The following is a 13,420-nucleotide window of genomic DNA, read 5'->3' as shown; positions in this document are numbered from 1 at the left end:
ACATGCATGAAATAACAGAAGGGCTAGGACAGAGAATTATCTAAATTTTTATTTATTTAACCTTTATTTATACTCGAAAGTATGTGAAACATTTTTATAAGAGAAATATACAGATGCAAATACATATATTTTCTGCATGTTTTTAGGGCAAAAATGTATACAGGTACATATGAACAAATCCTTCCCCTGACATTGTGCATAGTAACATTACCTAGCGTCACTGCAGCTGGTCTTTATGTGTGCGTATATAGCTCCGGAAAAAAATTAAGAGACCAGTCTGGATTTTTCTCAAATCTTCAACTCTACATTACTTATTAAAAATGCTCTTTAATGACAAAAAAAATATTTGGGGGATTTGGTAGAAATGTTGTCAGTAGTTTATAGTATAAAACCAAAATGTTCATTCTCCTCAAACATATGCCTATAAACAGTAAAACAAGAGACACTGAACATTTGGAGTGGTCTCTTAATTTTTCCCAGAGCTGTAGTTACAGTTACCTAGCTTCCCTGCAACAATCACACACATACACAATTAGACACCCACCCACCCATACACACACAATTAGACACCCAACCACCCATACACACAGACCTACACTCACACACACTCTTACCTAGCATCCCTGCAGCAATCACACACACACACCTACACACTCACCCCCTCTTACCTAGCGTCCCTGCAGCTAGCTTGTAGCAGGTGTGTGACTCCGTTGTATTGGGCGTTCCTTGCGATGAGCGCAGCAGCTTTGGTGGAGAAGTCGTTAGCGGTGACACTCTTCAGTCCCGGGACCTCTAGAGCGAAACGCACCGAACGCAAACCGGACGCAGCCAGGCCCTCCAGCACACGCAGACCAACCTGGGATGAGACACACACACACACACACACACACACACACACACACACACACACACACACACACACACACACACACACACACACACACACACACACACACACACACACACACACACACACACACACACACACACACACACACACACACACACACACACGGAAATTAATTGAATTGGTCATTATTCGATTTGAAAAATAAGCCCTTTTATATATACTATCTATGCCTTAAACACACACACAGACACACAGAGCATGTTGGATTGAGACAGGTAAATTCATTTAAAATATATATTTTTTTCTTTTTTTTAAAAAGGAACACAAACACACAAACTAAAAAGGGAACACACAAACAAAAGACAAAATAAAATATACAACTAACATGGCGTGCACTCTACTTAACAGGTTTTCTAAGGACATTGTTTGACCTAAAGGTAAATTGGAAAATTAAGGATTTTTTTTTTAAATAACAAAATTGATGATCATGAATGACACGTAACAGCAAACGAGACCATCAGTGCAAAGAATGCTGTTTTTATATAGTTTTTCTTAATGCCTTTGTCATGGGGTATATGCTCACCCAGGAACAACAGCTGGCGTAGTAAAAACACTACCGCTTTTGTCCTAAAAGGAGGTGCAAGAATTAACACACACTGAAAGTTCCTCGGAGCACCTTTTAAGTATCAGTTTCACGATAACTTTTTAACTAGAATATAGTGAATTGATGATACCTCCGTCCAAAGAAAGCAAGAAGAATAACCAACACTACACACACACACACACACACACACACACACACACACACACACACACACACACACACACACACACACACACACACACACACACACACACACACACACACACACACACACACACACACACACACACACACACACACACACACACACACACACACACACACACACACACACACACACACACTAGCTTAGTCATTATAATTAGGATACAACTCTCTACTGACATTTAATGACTTCATTCCAACATAATAATAAAGAAAGGTATCCACTGACTTCCCTGAGCCTCTCGGGGCCGATGGAGCGTGAAATGACCGAGAGACATTAACATAAGTCATCTGATGGAGGGAGGCTCTTATCCACACTGCATTAAGAAGGTGTGTGAAGGTGTGTGTGTGTGTGTGTGTGTGTGTGTGTGTGTGTGTGTGTGTGTGTGTGCGTTGAGTGTATATATATTTGTTTTATTTTGATTATTTTTCCTGGTATTTTTAAGCTTTATTAGACAGTACAGAGTTGAAATGGGGAGACAGAGACAGAGAGAGAGAGAGAGAGAGAGAGACAGAGAGAGAGAGAGAGAGAGAGAGACAGAGAGAGAGGGGGGGGGGGGGGGGGGTGACCTGCAGTAAAGGTCCACGGGTCAGATTTGAACCCGCGACCACTGCAACGAGGGCCGGAGCCGATATGGTACACGCTCTATCCACTACGCCACCAGAGCGCTCCAAAGTGAGTGTATATTTTTAAACCCTGGTAGTTAGAAGCCAGAGCTCTGAGCTACACAACATCATATTTGTCCTGGTTGGATTTACATTGTCTAGGTTTCAGTTTTGTTCACTGTTTGAAGACCTTCTTCACCGGTGGGAATATGAAGGTGTATCGAACTCTGAGATCCTATGTATATAAATGTGCAAACATTTTAGATATCGGTTCATCATAGCCTGAGAAAAGGCAGAAAGAGAGTTTTATGGTCTCACTGTCTAAACCTACATTTTACCGTGTGTGACACAATCTGCTTAAAGGAATACTTCACCCATACGGAACCAGCGTTCTATCATTATAAAATCTCTATTATAATATAATGAATGAGGTTTTTCTTCCCTCAGTCTTCCCTTGGCCCAGCTGTCCTGTTATTCCTGACCCTTACTGTGATATCACAGTAAGGAAACTGTAGGGTTAAGACAGTGAGACCATAAAACACTCTTTCTGCCTTTTCTCAGGCTAAGATGATCCGATTTCATTTTTTTTTTTTGCACATTTATACTAAATAGGATCTCAGAGTTCAATATACCTTCATATTCCCACCGGTGAAGTAGGCCTTTAATCACATTAACAGTATAAAAGCAAACCCCACATACCTCACACTTCTCCCCCGCTGTGGCCGTCTCTGTCAGCTCCTCTGCTCCATTTTTCTTCTCCTCCGTCTGTGAAGTAAACTTTTTATTTAATCATGACAAATTGATGAGCATTTCAAAATGTATCTTCACTGCACTCATATTTAATAAATCTAAGGGAAACTCATGTCTGTGGTGCAAAATAAAAAGGAGCAGTGTGTAACTTTGTGTGTGTCAGAGAAGTGAAACATTTTCTCAAGTTATATTCTCATAACTGAATAAATAAAACTTTCCTCACAGGAATAAATGTGATCCCTGGAACACTGTTTGAAGTTAGAAAAGCTACCTGAAAAGTTACTGTTTCACTGTTGTTGTTGTTTACAGCAGCAGGGCCCACAGTTTGGTTTACAAACATATTCTAGTCCGTCTAATTTTTTTTTATTATTAAAAAAAATCCCCCTCCTCTGAAACTGCATAGTGCACCTTTTAAAAGGCCTTTAGATAGATAGACAGACAGACAGACAGACAGACAGACAGACAGACAGACAGACAGACAGGCTTTACCTCCGTGGGAGCGTCTGTCTCGTTGTTTTCCTCCGATAGAGAGACGACCACTCTCTCTCTCTCTCCGGGCACCAGCACCTTCACCCCGCGCTCAGCCAGGCGCTCCCTCGAGAACTCTGTGAGCACCGCACATCTGCAGAGGACAACATTCATTTATATTATTTATGAATTTATTTATTTATCTATCTATCTATCTATCTATCTATCTATCTATCTATCTATCTATCTATCTATCTATCTATCTATCTATCTATCTATCCTCAACAAAAATATAAATGCGTGTACAGGTGTGCCTTAGACTGTCCACAATAAAAGGCCGCTCTCGGGTTGTAAAACACTTCTGTCTGTCTGTCAGTCTGTCTGTCTGTCTGTCTGTCTGTCTGTCTGTCTGTCTGTCTGTCTGTCTGTTTGGTGTGTGTGTGTGTGTTTGTGTTTGGTGTGTGAGTGACTATGTCTGTCTGTCTGTCTGTCTGTCTGTCTGTCTGTCTGTCTGTCTGTCTGTTTGGTGTGTGTGTGTGTCTGTCTGTCTGTCTGTCTGTTTGGTGTGTGTGTGTGTTTGTGTTTGGTGTGTGAGTGACTATGTCTGTCCGTCCGTCTGTATTCTTACGTCAGGTCTCTGTTGAACTCCTGCACCGGGTTGTAAAACACTTCGTTGGCGCTCGGGAACAAGATGGAAGCCTTGCCCTCCTTGACAACCGTCTCCCCGGGCAACAGTCCATCGAGTGGCGTCTTCTTGTCATCTCCACTCTCTGCTGATGGTTTGATGCTGGTGGTCACAGAGGGGTCCTGAGGGGAAGGTTTTGGGCTTTCCATGGGTGAGGCTCCCTTATAGGTAGCAGGGACAGTGCCTGGTAGAAAAAACAATTAAAAAAAACATATGAATAGTTTATTAAGTTTTGGTTGGAAAAATGTAAATGTTATAAAAAGTAGACGGACAGACAGACAGACAGAGAGACAGATAGACAGACAGACAGACAGACAGACAGACAGACAGACAGACAGACAGACAGATAGATAGATAGATAGATAGATAGATAGATAGATAGATAGATAGATAGATAGATAGATAGATAGATAGATAGATAGATAGATAGATAGATAGATAGATAGATAGATAGATAGATAGATAGATAGATAGATAGATAGATAGATAGATAGATAGATAGATAGATAGATAGATAGATAGATAGATAAATAGATAGATAGATAGATAGATAGATAGATAGATAGATAGATAGATAGATAGACAGATGGATCCCTTACAGGTAGCAGTAGTGGAGAGACGTCTGGTAGAGCGGGCAGAGGGATGATAGACAGACAGACAGACATATAGATAGATAGATAGATAGATAGATAGACAGACAGACAGACAGACAGACAGACAGACAGACAGACAGACAGACAGACAGACAGACAGACAGATCCCTTACAGGTAGCAGTAGTGGAGAGACGTCTGGTAGAGCGGGCAGGGGGAGGGGGCCGGTGATGGGAGAAGATGAGGGGGAAAAGCCGAACCGTCCGCACCAGCATAAAGACACAGAGTCTGGTAGAAAGATAGAGAAACACATTAGATAGATAGACAGATAGACAGATAGATAGATAGATAGATAGATAGATAGATAGATAGATAGATAGATAGATAGATAGATAGATAGATAGCATAAAGAGACAGAGTCTGGTAGAAAGACACAGAAACACATAATGAATAATGTAAAAAGTTTTGAGAAAAATGTGTAACTTTTTGCCAGTGGTGTGCAGATCATGTATAGAGCCCACACTTTATTTCTAAAGCTAACAACAGCACTATGGGTGAATCCCAATTTCACCCCACCCCTTATAGAGACGGGGTGAAAATGAGTACTATGTAATTTTTTTCACGTACACAACACGTAAACATGGCTGACAAGGACGAATGGTTGGAATTAAGTAACTAAGCAATCTATCCATCTGTCTTAACAGTCCAACGCCCTTAGATATTCCCTCTACGAGGACAACAGCGGAGACAACTTAATAAACTTTAATAAAAACCTTGAACAACTAATAATTATACCCTAACCCTTTACGACCGAAATATCAATGAAAGAAGTAACCCATTCCTACTGATAGTAAATGTAGCAGTTGGGTCAACGAATTGTGCATGTTACAAGCCTTTAAGTACTTTTTATCAACACTGTTGCATCCCAGAATAACGGTTTGATACTTTGGCTAACAGAAATCCACATACGCATTAGAAGAAGGCAGTAAAATAATGCATTGATAATGTTTATACACACTAGCACAGTTATTAGCCACTTTTGCTACCTAAGCTAAGCACTATAAACAGTGTTACCTGAGTCAGCCCCCACGAGCCGGACACTATATTCCTTATTTCTCGCGTTGGGGGTTGTAATAAAAAGCGACACAGATGCTGTCTCGTCTTTTTAAGGCTCCTGCTTTGAGTGTGAGTAGCTCTACAGTCAACTCTCACGTTAGCACATGGATGCAGACATGTTGCTTTTGAAATCTACGGAAGCCTACACGGGCAAAAGTCAAAGTTGGGGAAAAAAAAGCGATCGCGCTATTCTCATACGCCCCCTCAAGGGATAACGGCGTAATATAAGGACAATTGAGGTCGATCTGTCAACCGCTACATATGCACTCAGGCTGGCCCACTTTACGGTAAATACAGCCCTGGAAATAATTAAGAGACCAGTCTGGATTTTCCTTAAAACTTCATCTCTACATTACTTAGCCTATTGAAAATGCTCTAAATGACAAAACCTGTATTGGAATTTGGTAGAAATGTTGTCAGTAGTTTATATTATGAAACCAAAATGTTCATTCTACTCAAACATATGCCTATAAATAGTAAAACGAGAGACACTGAACATTTGGAGTGGTCTCTTATTTTTTTCCCAGAGCTGTGTGTGTGTGCGTGAGTGAGTGAGTGAGTGAGTGAATGTGTGAGTGAGTGTGTGTGTGTGTGTGTGTGTGTGTGTGTGTGTGTGTGTGTGTGTGTGTGTGTGTGTGTGTGTGTGTGTGTGTGTGAGTGAGTGTGAGTGAGTGAGTGAGTGAGAGAGAGAGAGAGAGAGAGAGAGAGAGAGAGGCTGGAAAACACATCAGTGAGTTTCCATGAATAATCTAATTTAATCTGTGCGCTAAATGCGTTGATGCATTCTGCCGAAAAGGCCAAGCGTAGGTCAATGACGTAGGCTATAGAAAACCCAGAGACCTAGGCTATATGATGATGTGTGTGTGTGTGTGTGTGTGTGTGTGTGTGTGTGTGTGTGTGTGTGTGTGTGTGTCACATTTTATTGTACACTATTGGCTTGTGCATTATATTGATCCTCCTCCTACAAACCATTTGGAGAAAGTGAATGCTGTTAGTTTTGTTGGGAGACGGGCGAAGTGAAAATCAGACGAGTTTCTACTTACTGTATATGAGCCCGCACATCTGTATGGGGGCGCTGTGGCAATGACTAGCGAGCGAGCGACGCGCTATACATCTGACACACACAGGAGAATTATAGAGTTAATAGAATTTGGCATGACAGGAGAGCGAGAGAGAGAGCGAGAGAGAGAGAGAGAGAGAGAGAGAGAGAGAGAGAGAGAGAAAGAGAGAAGGCGCATACAGTCAGTGCCAGTGTCTGAATGCAGTCTCATCCTGTTTAGTATTCACAGTGTGCATCGCCCTTATTGAGGCCCTGTTGGGCTCACCTGCCGGGAGTCTAGACTCTACACGCACGAGCACAAAGCGTTATAGGCGGTTAGTCAGTTACTAGGCAGCGGGATCGAACCCACCTTTGCACGCGGCACGAGGCAAGGTTTTGGTTTTTATGGGAAAAAAAAGTCGCTATCAAGAGACAGAGTGAAACCCCTAAGGACAAGACAGTGTGGTGAGTGGATAGGGAAGGGGCTGTGTGTGTGTGTGTGTGTGTGTGTGTGTGTGTGTGTGTGAGAGAGAGAGCGAGAGAGAGTGTGTGTGTCTGTGTGTGTGTGTGTGTGTGTGTGTGTGTGTGTGTGTGTGTGTGTGTGTGTGTGTGTGTGTGTGTGTGTGTGTGTGTGTGTGTGTGGGTGGGGCTCTCAGACAGTTGGGTCGGCTGGGGACGCTGCCCATAGCCTTTATAATGTCTATGACGCTGCCTGTCTACCTGCCTGCAGCCGCGCGTGCACGGGGCGATGTAATCTCATTACTTCTGAATTATCTGTTTGGTTACTTTACTCGTTATAGCTGAAGAAAAATAACAAATGTTTGGCAAGACGCAAAAAAAAAATTAAGTAAGTAAAAAATAAAATAAAAATAATAAATAAAATAATAATATAACAGGCTAATATACATACATTAAAATAATTAAAAGATAATTGAAAAAATAACAAATTTAAAATCATTTTGTTATTTTATTGTTGTTTTGACTGGATTTACAGTAAATAAATCAATTATATAGACTCAAATAATAAAATTAAAATAATAATAATAATAATAATAATAATAATAATAATAATAATAATAATAATAATAATAATAATAACAATAATAATAACAATAATAATAACAATAATAATAATAATAATATAGACGAATAGAAAATGTTATGGAAAAAATAATTTGACTAGATCGCAATAAATAACCTAATGAAAAATAAACATTTTGAAATAAAATCTAAATAAATCATTATAAAAACTTAAAAAATAATAACCGACAACTATTTACTGTCGCTATAGCTACCGTTACCAAAATCACTGTTTTGTCTGGAAAAAAATCCCAATATTTTTTGTCACATGCAATGGTCAACTTTTCTTGCTGTTAGCCTATATTTTTAGCATTATTGCTGAGGAAAACCAACTGGATGTGGTTGTGTTGAGCCTCTAAATGTTATTAATGTCTCATATTTAACGAGTTCAATTTTGATAAACTATACCACTCATGTCATTTCATATTTTAATTGAATTTGAATTATTACAGACAACGCTTTATATAGTCCCACGTTTAGTCGCCTATAGGTTATCAGTGTGTGCATAGTTTACATGTGGAGTGTAGCCTACGTTTAAAACCTCAAAAAATAATACTTTTTATATCACGTTTTTTTTAAAGATTATATTACTTTGTAACCTATAGTGGTAGGAAGCAGCTTTGCCCACTGAATTTAAAGCAACCAGTTGGCTATTAGTACGCAGTTAGTACACCTACAAATAGTACAGTATAGTATGTAATGTGTTAATTCATAGAGAGACGATTTACATCTGTCCTACCTGTCTGCCTACCTGTCTGTCTCTCTGCCTGTCTACCTGTCTGTCTGCATGTCTGTCTGTCTGTCTGTCTGTCTGTCTATCTATCTATCTATCTATCTATCTATCTATCTATCTATCTATCTATCTATCTATCTATCTATCTATCTATCTATCTATCTATCTATCTATCTATCTATCTATCTATCTATCTATCTATCTATCTATCTATCTATCTATCTTTCTGTCTAACTGTCTGTCTGTCTAACTGCTACCTGTCTGTCTGCTTAACTGTCTAACTGTCTACCTGCCTGTCTGTCTGTCTAGCCGATCGGTAGCTCTGCGATCTGTCTGCTATCCCTTGGAGAGTCACACTATTAAAAAAAAAGAAAAAAAAAAAAAGCGCTCTGCTCCTCTGCGTCCCCATTCTCCTCTCCTCGATAGCTCTGCACTCATCTCATCGCCTCTGTGTGTGTGTGTGTGTGTGTGTGTGTGTGTGTGTGTGTGTGTGTGTGTGTGTGTGTGTGTGTGTGTGTGTGTGTGTGTGTGCTTTTCTCCGGGCTGCTGCTTCACACTTCACACACACACAGGACAAGAGGAGGCTACAGCAGCATACAGTCAGTCACAATGAATGGCTGCCTGTAGCAAGACCGCGACACACACACACACACACACACACACACACACACACACACACACACACACACACACACACACACACACACACACACACGACTAGCCTAGACCGCGGCTCACTGTAACTAAACGCAGGCTGTATGGTCCTCCATTGAAACGCTCACTCACTCTACAGCGGAATAACGAGCCGAGGCGACGGGGTGAGTGCACGGAGCGGGCGGGTAGAGGGTCACTGAGGACAACCGGTTCGTGGGTTGTCGGAGCCCTGAGCTGTGTGTGTGTGTGTGTGTGTGTGTGGATATAATATTGTGTAGGCTATGCTATTTGCTATAGCCTACTATACAGTCTACGGTCGTGTGCTAAAGAAATGGGGGGGGGGGGGGGGTTCTACGCTATTGTAGTTTTATTGTTTTATTGCAGGCAATTTTTTTTTACAGGATGAAGATGGAGTGGTAAAGTTGTGTGTTGTGTGTGTGTGTGTGTGTGTGTGTAGTTTCTATTCTATCCTATGGGGGATGGGCTCAGTCAGTGCATGTGTGGGGGACAGGACAGTAGACCAAAAACTTTAACCACTACTTCACCGGGCTGCACTCACTCACTCGGCGTCGCAGGCTGACCCCCCTCCCTCTCTCTCTCTCTCTCTCTCTCTCTCTCTCTCTCTCTCTCTCTCTCTCTCTCTCTCTCTCTCTCTCTCTCTCTTTTTCGGTGAGTGACTTGATGAGTCCTCCTTGCATTCCTTAACTTTACCCACAAAAGCAGCCTAGACTAACCAACTCTGTATTTCGCCAAAGGTGCATTTTTCCTTCTTTCTAAGTTAGATTTTAAAATTCTGGCGTAATGGTTGATTTGCCTCTGTAGAAGACGAGGCTATATGCACGGTGTCTTGTCGTTCGGTTTAAACGGCTTAAGTTTTTTTTTTAGCAGCAGCCAGCCCCCTTTGCTACTTTCCTTTCCCCTCCTCTCTCTCTCTCTCTCTCTCTCTCTCTCCCTCTCACTCTCTCTGTCTCTCGCCATGCCATGCACTGCCGGGATCCCTCTATAGTCTCGCCCACAGTTTGCAGTTGCATTTGTCCCGATTTGACCTGTTGATGTCGGGCTAAAAGATGGAGTGCGCCTAGAGACCCCCTTCTTCTTTACGGTAAAATCAATAAATATGCTTAAAAAAAATACCAGTTGAAGGCCGATAATATTTAGGCTATAATACGGTAAAGACTCGTGCTAAATAGATTCACATTCAGCTCAGTGGCAGCCTCGTGCGGCTTCTTCCTGAGTGGCGATTGAATAAATAATGTCTCCGCTCGGCTCCTCTGATCATTTTATAAGCGACATTTTGGAAAAGGGAAAGAGGGGGGGGGGGGGGGACGAACAACGTGTGTCTCTCTGTCCCGTGTGGGTATAACTGCTATTTGGGACAGAAAAAAACGGACAGAAAGGCTGGCACGGAAAGAAAGAGAGCGAAGGAGAGAAAGAGTGAGAGAGAGAAAGCGCTGAGTAGAACTGCTGAATATTTTATCTCCCCCTCCTCCTCGACTATTTTTGTAGCCGCTTGCTTCTTCTTCGGACCCCAAAAAAAAAAACGTGCCTGTGTTTTTTTTTAACGACGAAGAAGAAGAGATATTGTTTACGGCACGCACACACACACACACACACACACACTCACACTGGCCCGGGCCATCCGAGGACTTCCCACATCCTAGCGGGCATTGAGGTTGGCACACGGCGGGGCATTGACTCTCTCTGCCCGCTGTAGCGTGCCCCTTTCCCCCCCTCTACTCGCTGGCTCTTCCTCCGTCTCTCTCTCTCCTCTTCACCGGCTCCGCTAGACTTCCATGTGAGATTAATTAATGTGTAATTAATGTTTATTAAAAAAAATGTAACCGGTTGTTAAAGTTAGAAGTCGTGCTCAAGGGAGGGGGGCTATTCTTTAGCCACATTTTAGGTGGAATTTGAAGGGGCTATGCCACAATGTATCGCTCGCCTACTAAAGCCTGCTTTCTCAGCCCTTAAACGCTATTAAAAGCTGGCATTTATCTCGTGTGATTTAAAGGCGAATTAAATGTTTATGTGAAGTATTTTTATTACTCAAGCCAGCGTTAGCCTTAGCCTTAGCTTGCTACTTGCTAACAGGCCACCTTTAACCTTCCTAAAAAAACAGGAAATTGAATGTGATTAGTGGTGATTGATGTTGACATGACAACAGTGTGTGTGTGTGTGTGTGTGTGTTGATGCAAATGTGGTTTATTCATTGCATGCCAACGAGTTGACTGCAGTTTCAAGTTACTTTTTTGGGAGGAATTTTAGCATGTGAATAGTAGGCTATGCATGAATTTAACCAGAGTTTTTGACATTGGAGATGTATTACTTATTTAAAAATGCTGAAAAGCTGTAGAGGACACACACACACACACACACACACACACACACACACACACACACACACACACACACACACACACACACACACACACAGAGTCGAGTCTTTAATGGGGCACATGGGGACTGCAGGACAAGGGTCAAGTGGTGTGAATTAACCCTGCCTTATGTGTAGTGGAAGTTATCGCAACCTTTCTGACCCGGTGAGGGGGAGAGGTGACGGGTAGGATGTCCCGGCTGACATCTCAATGCTCCGCGGAGCAGCAGTCAAACCAGGCTGTGCTCATTTAGTGTGAAAGACACAGAAAAGTTGGCTTGTTCTAGGCTGTACCGAGAAATACTCTTAAAGACCTACTTCACTGGTGGAAATATGAAGGTGCATTGAACTCTGAGATCCTATGGAGTATAGATGTGCAAACATTTTAGAAATAATTTAAGCCTAGCCTGAGAAAAGGCAGAAAGAGTGTTTTTTGGTCTCACTGTTTAACCCTACATTTGACTAGTGTGACATCACACATGGTAAAATGTAGGGATAGGATTAACAGGACAGCTGGGCCAAGGGAAGACTGAGGGAAGAAAAACCTCATTCATTATAGCGATTTTATAACGATAGAATATGACAGGAGGGTGTTAGTAGTACGAACTAGTGTTGGCTGCTATTACATCTACGGTGCCCACCATCTCTACCAGTGTGTCCTTGAGCAAGACACTTAACCTCCAAACTGCTCCAGGGCCGCTGCTGTACTATGGCTGACCCTGTGCTTTGACCCCCTCTGGAGTGTGTCTGTCTGTCTGTCTGTCTGTCTGTCTGTCTGTCTGCCTGTCTGTCTGTCTGTCTGTCTGTCTGTCTGTCTGTCTGTCTGTCTGTCTGTCTGTACTATGGCTGACCCTGTGCTCTGACCCCCTCTGGAGTGTGGGAACTTGAGAGGGGATATGAGAAAAGACAAATTTCAATGTAACCATTAAAGTAACTTAACTTTACTTAATCTTGACAAGTGCATAATGCAACAAAAAAAAAAACTTCCTACTCCCATTTTTTTCTCCCGTGGACCTAACAGCATTTTCCCTGCTGCTGCTTTTAGTTTTTTTTACTCTTTTTGTAAATTAGTATTGAGGGAATATCTTCACATCATGCACAAAAGCTTTGTCTTAGCAACTGCCTGCCATCGGTGTATGAGTGTGAGTGTGAATGGGTGAATGTGGTAAGAAATGTAAAGCGCTTTGGGGCTGAGAAATTCGGCTAAAAAGCGCTGTATAAGTCAAGGCCATTTACCCATTTAGCATTTTTTATTCATATGCTATGTTCCTATTAATTATACCTGGAAACAGCCACAGCCGGCGTCTACTATTGGTCGCTATAGCAAGAAGCCCCACTGGGACGTTTTATGTAGAATTGCTCAGTCAAGGCCAGGGGTGATACAGATGTTAAACAGAAGACACAGTGTAGATAAAATGATTTGCTTGTATTTTTTATTCATTTTTTAAGATTATTTTGGGGCATTTTACACTTTATTAGACAGATTTGTAGAGACAGAGTTGAAATGGGTCAGAGAGGGGGAATGACATGCAGAGAACGACCGCGGGCTGGATTCTAACCCGGGTCTGCTGTGAAGAGGACTGAGACTCTATGGAGGGGGGGGGGGGACGCTCTAACCACTACACAACAAGCGCTTGTATTTATACTAGTATGAAAGAAGACATGT

The 13,420-nt window shown here is 41.9% G+C and overlaps 1 protein-coding gene across 1 annotated transcript in view; it reads right to left on the bottom strand.

The window, feature by feature from the left end:
* The window catches only part of trmt1 (tRNA methyltransferase 1), an 18,022-nt gene extending 12,038 nt beyond the window's left edge, over positions 1-5,984 (bottom strand). The window contains 6 exon segments of the mRNA XM_080029876.1: positions 669-856; positions 2,964-3,029; positions 3,504-3,636; positions 4,111-4,351; positions 4,934-5,046; positions 5,833-5,984. Coding sequence (XP_079886002.1) covers positions 669-856; positions 2,964-3,029; positions 3,504-3,636; positions 4,111-4,351; positions 4,934-5,033 — 728 coding nt within the window. The 5' untranslated portion in view covers positions 5,034-5,046; positions 5,833-5,984.
* Between the last annotated feature and the right edge of the window lie 7,436 nt (positions 5,985-13,420).

Source organism: Ammodytes marinus (genome assembly GCF_949987685.1).
Source record: "Ammodytes marinus genome assembly, chromosome: 6".
Classification (NCBI taxonomy): Eukaryota; Metazoa; Chordata; class Actinopteri; order Uranoscopiformes; family Ammodytidae; genus Ammodytes; species Ammodytes marinus.
Note: the sequence above shows the minus strand (reverse complement) of the source record. Positions and strands in the feature narration are given on the sequence as shown.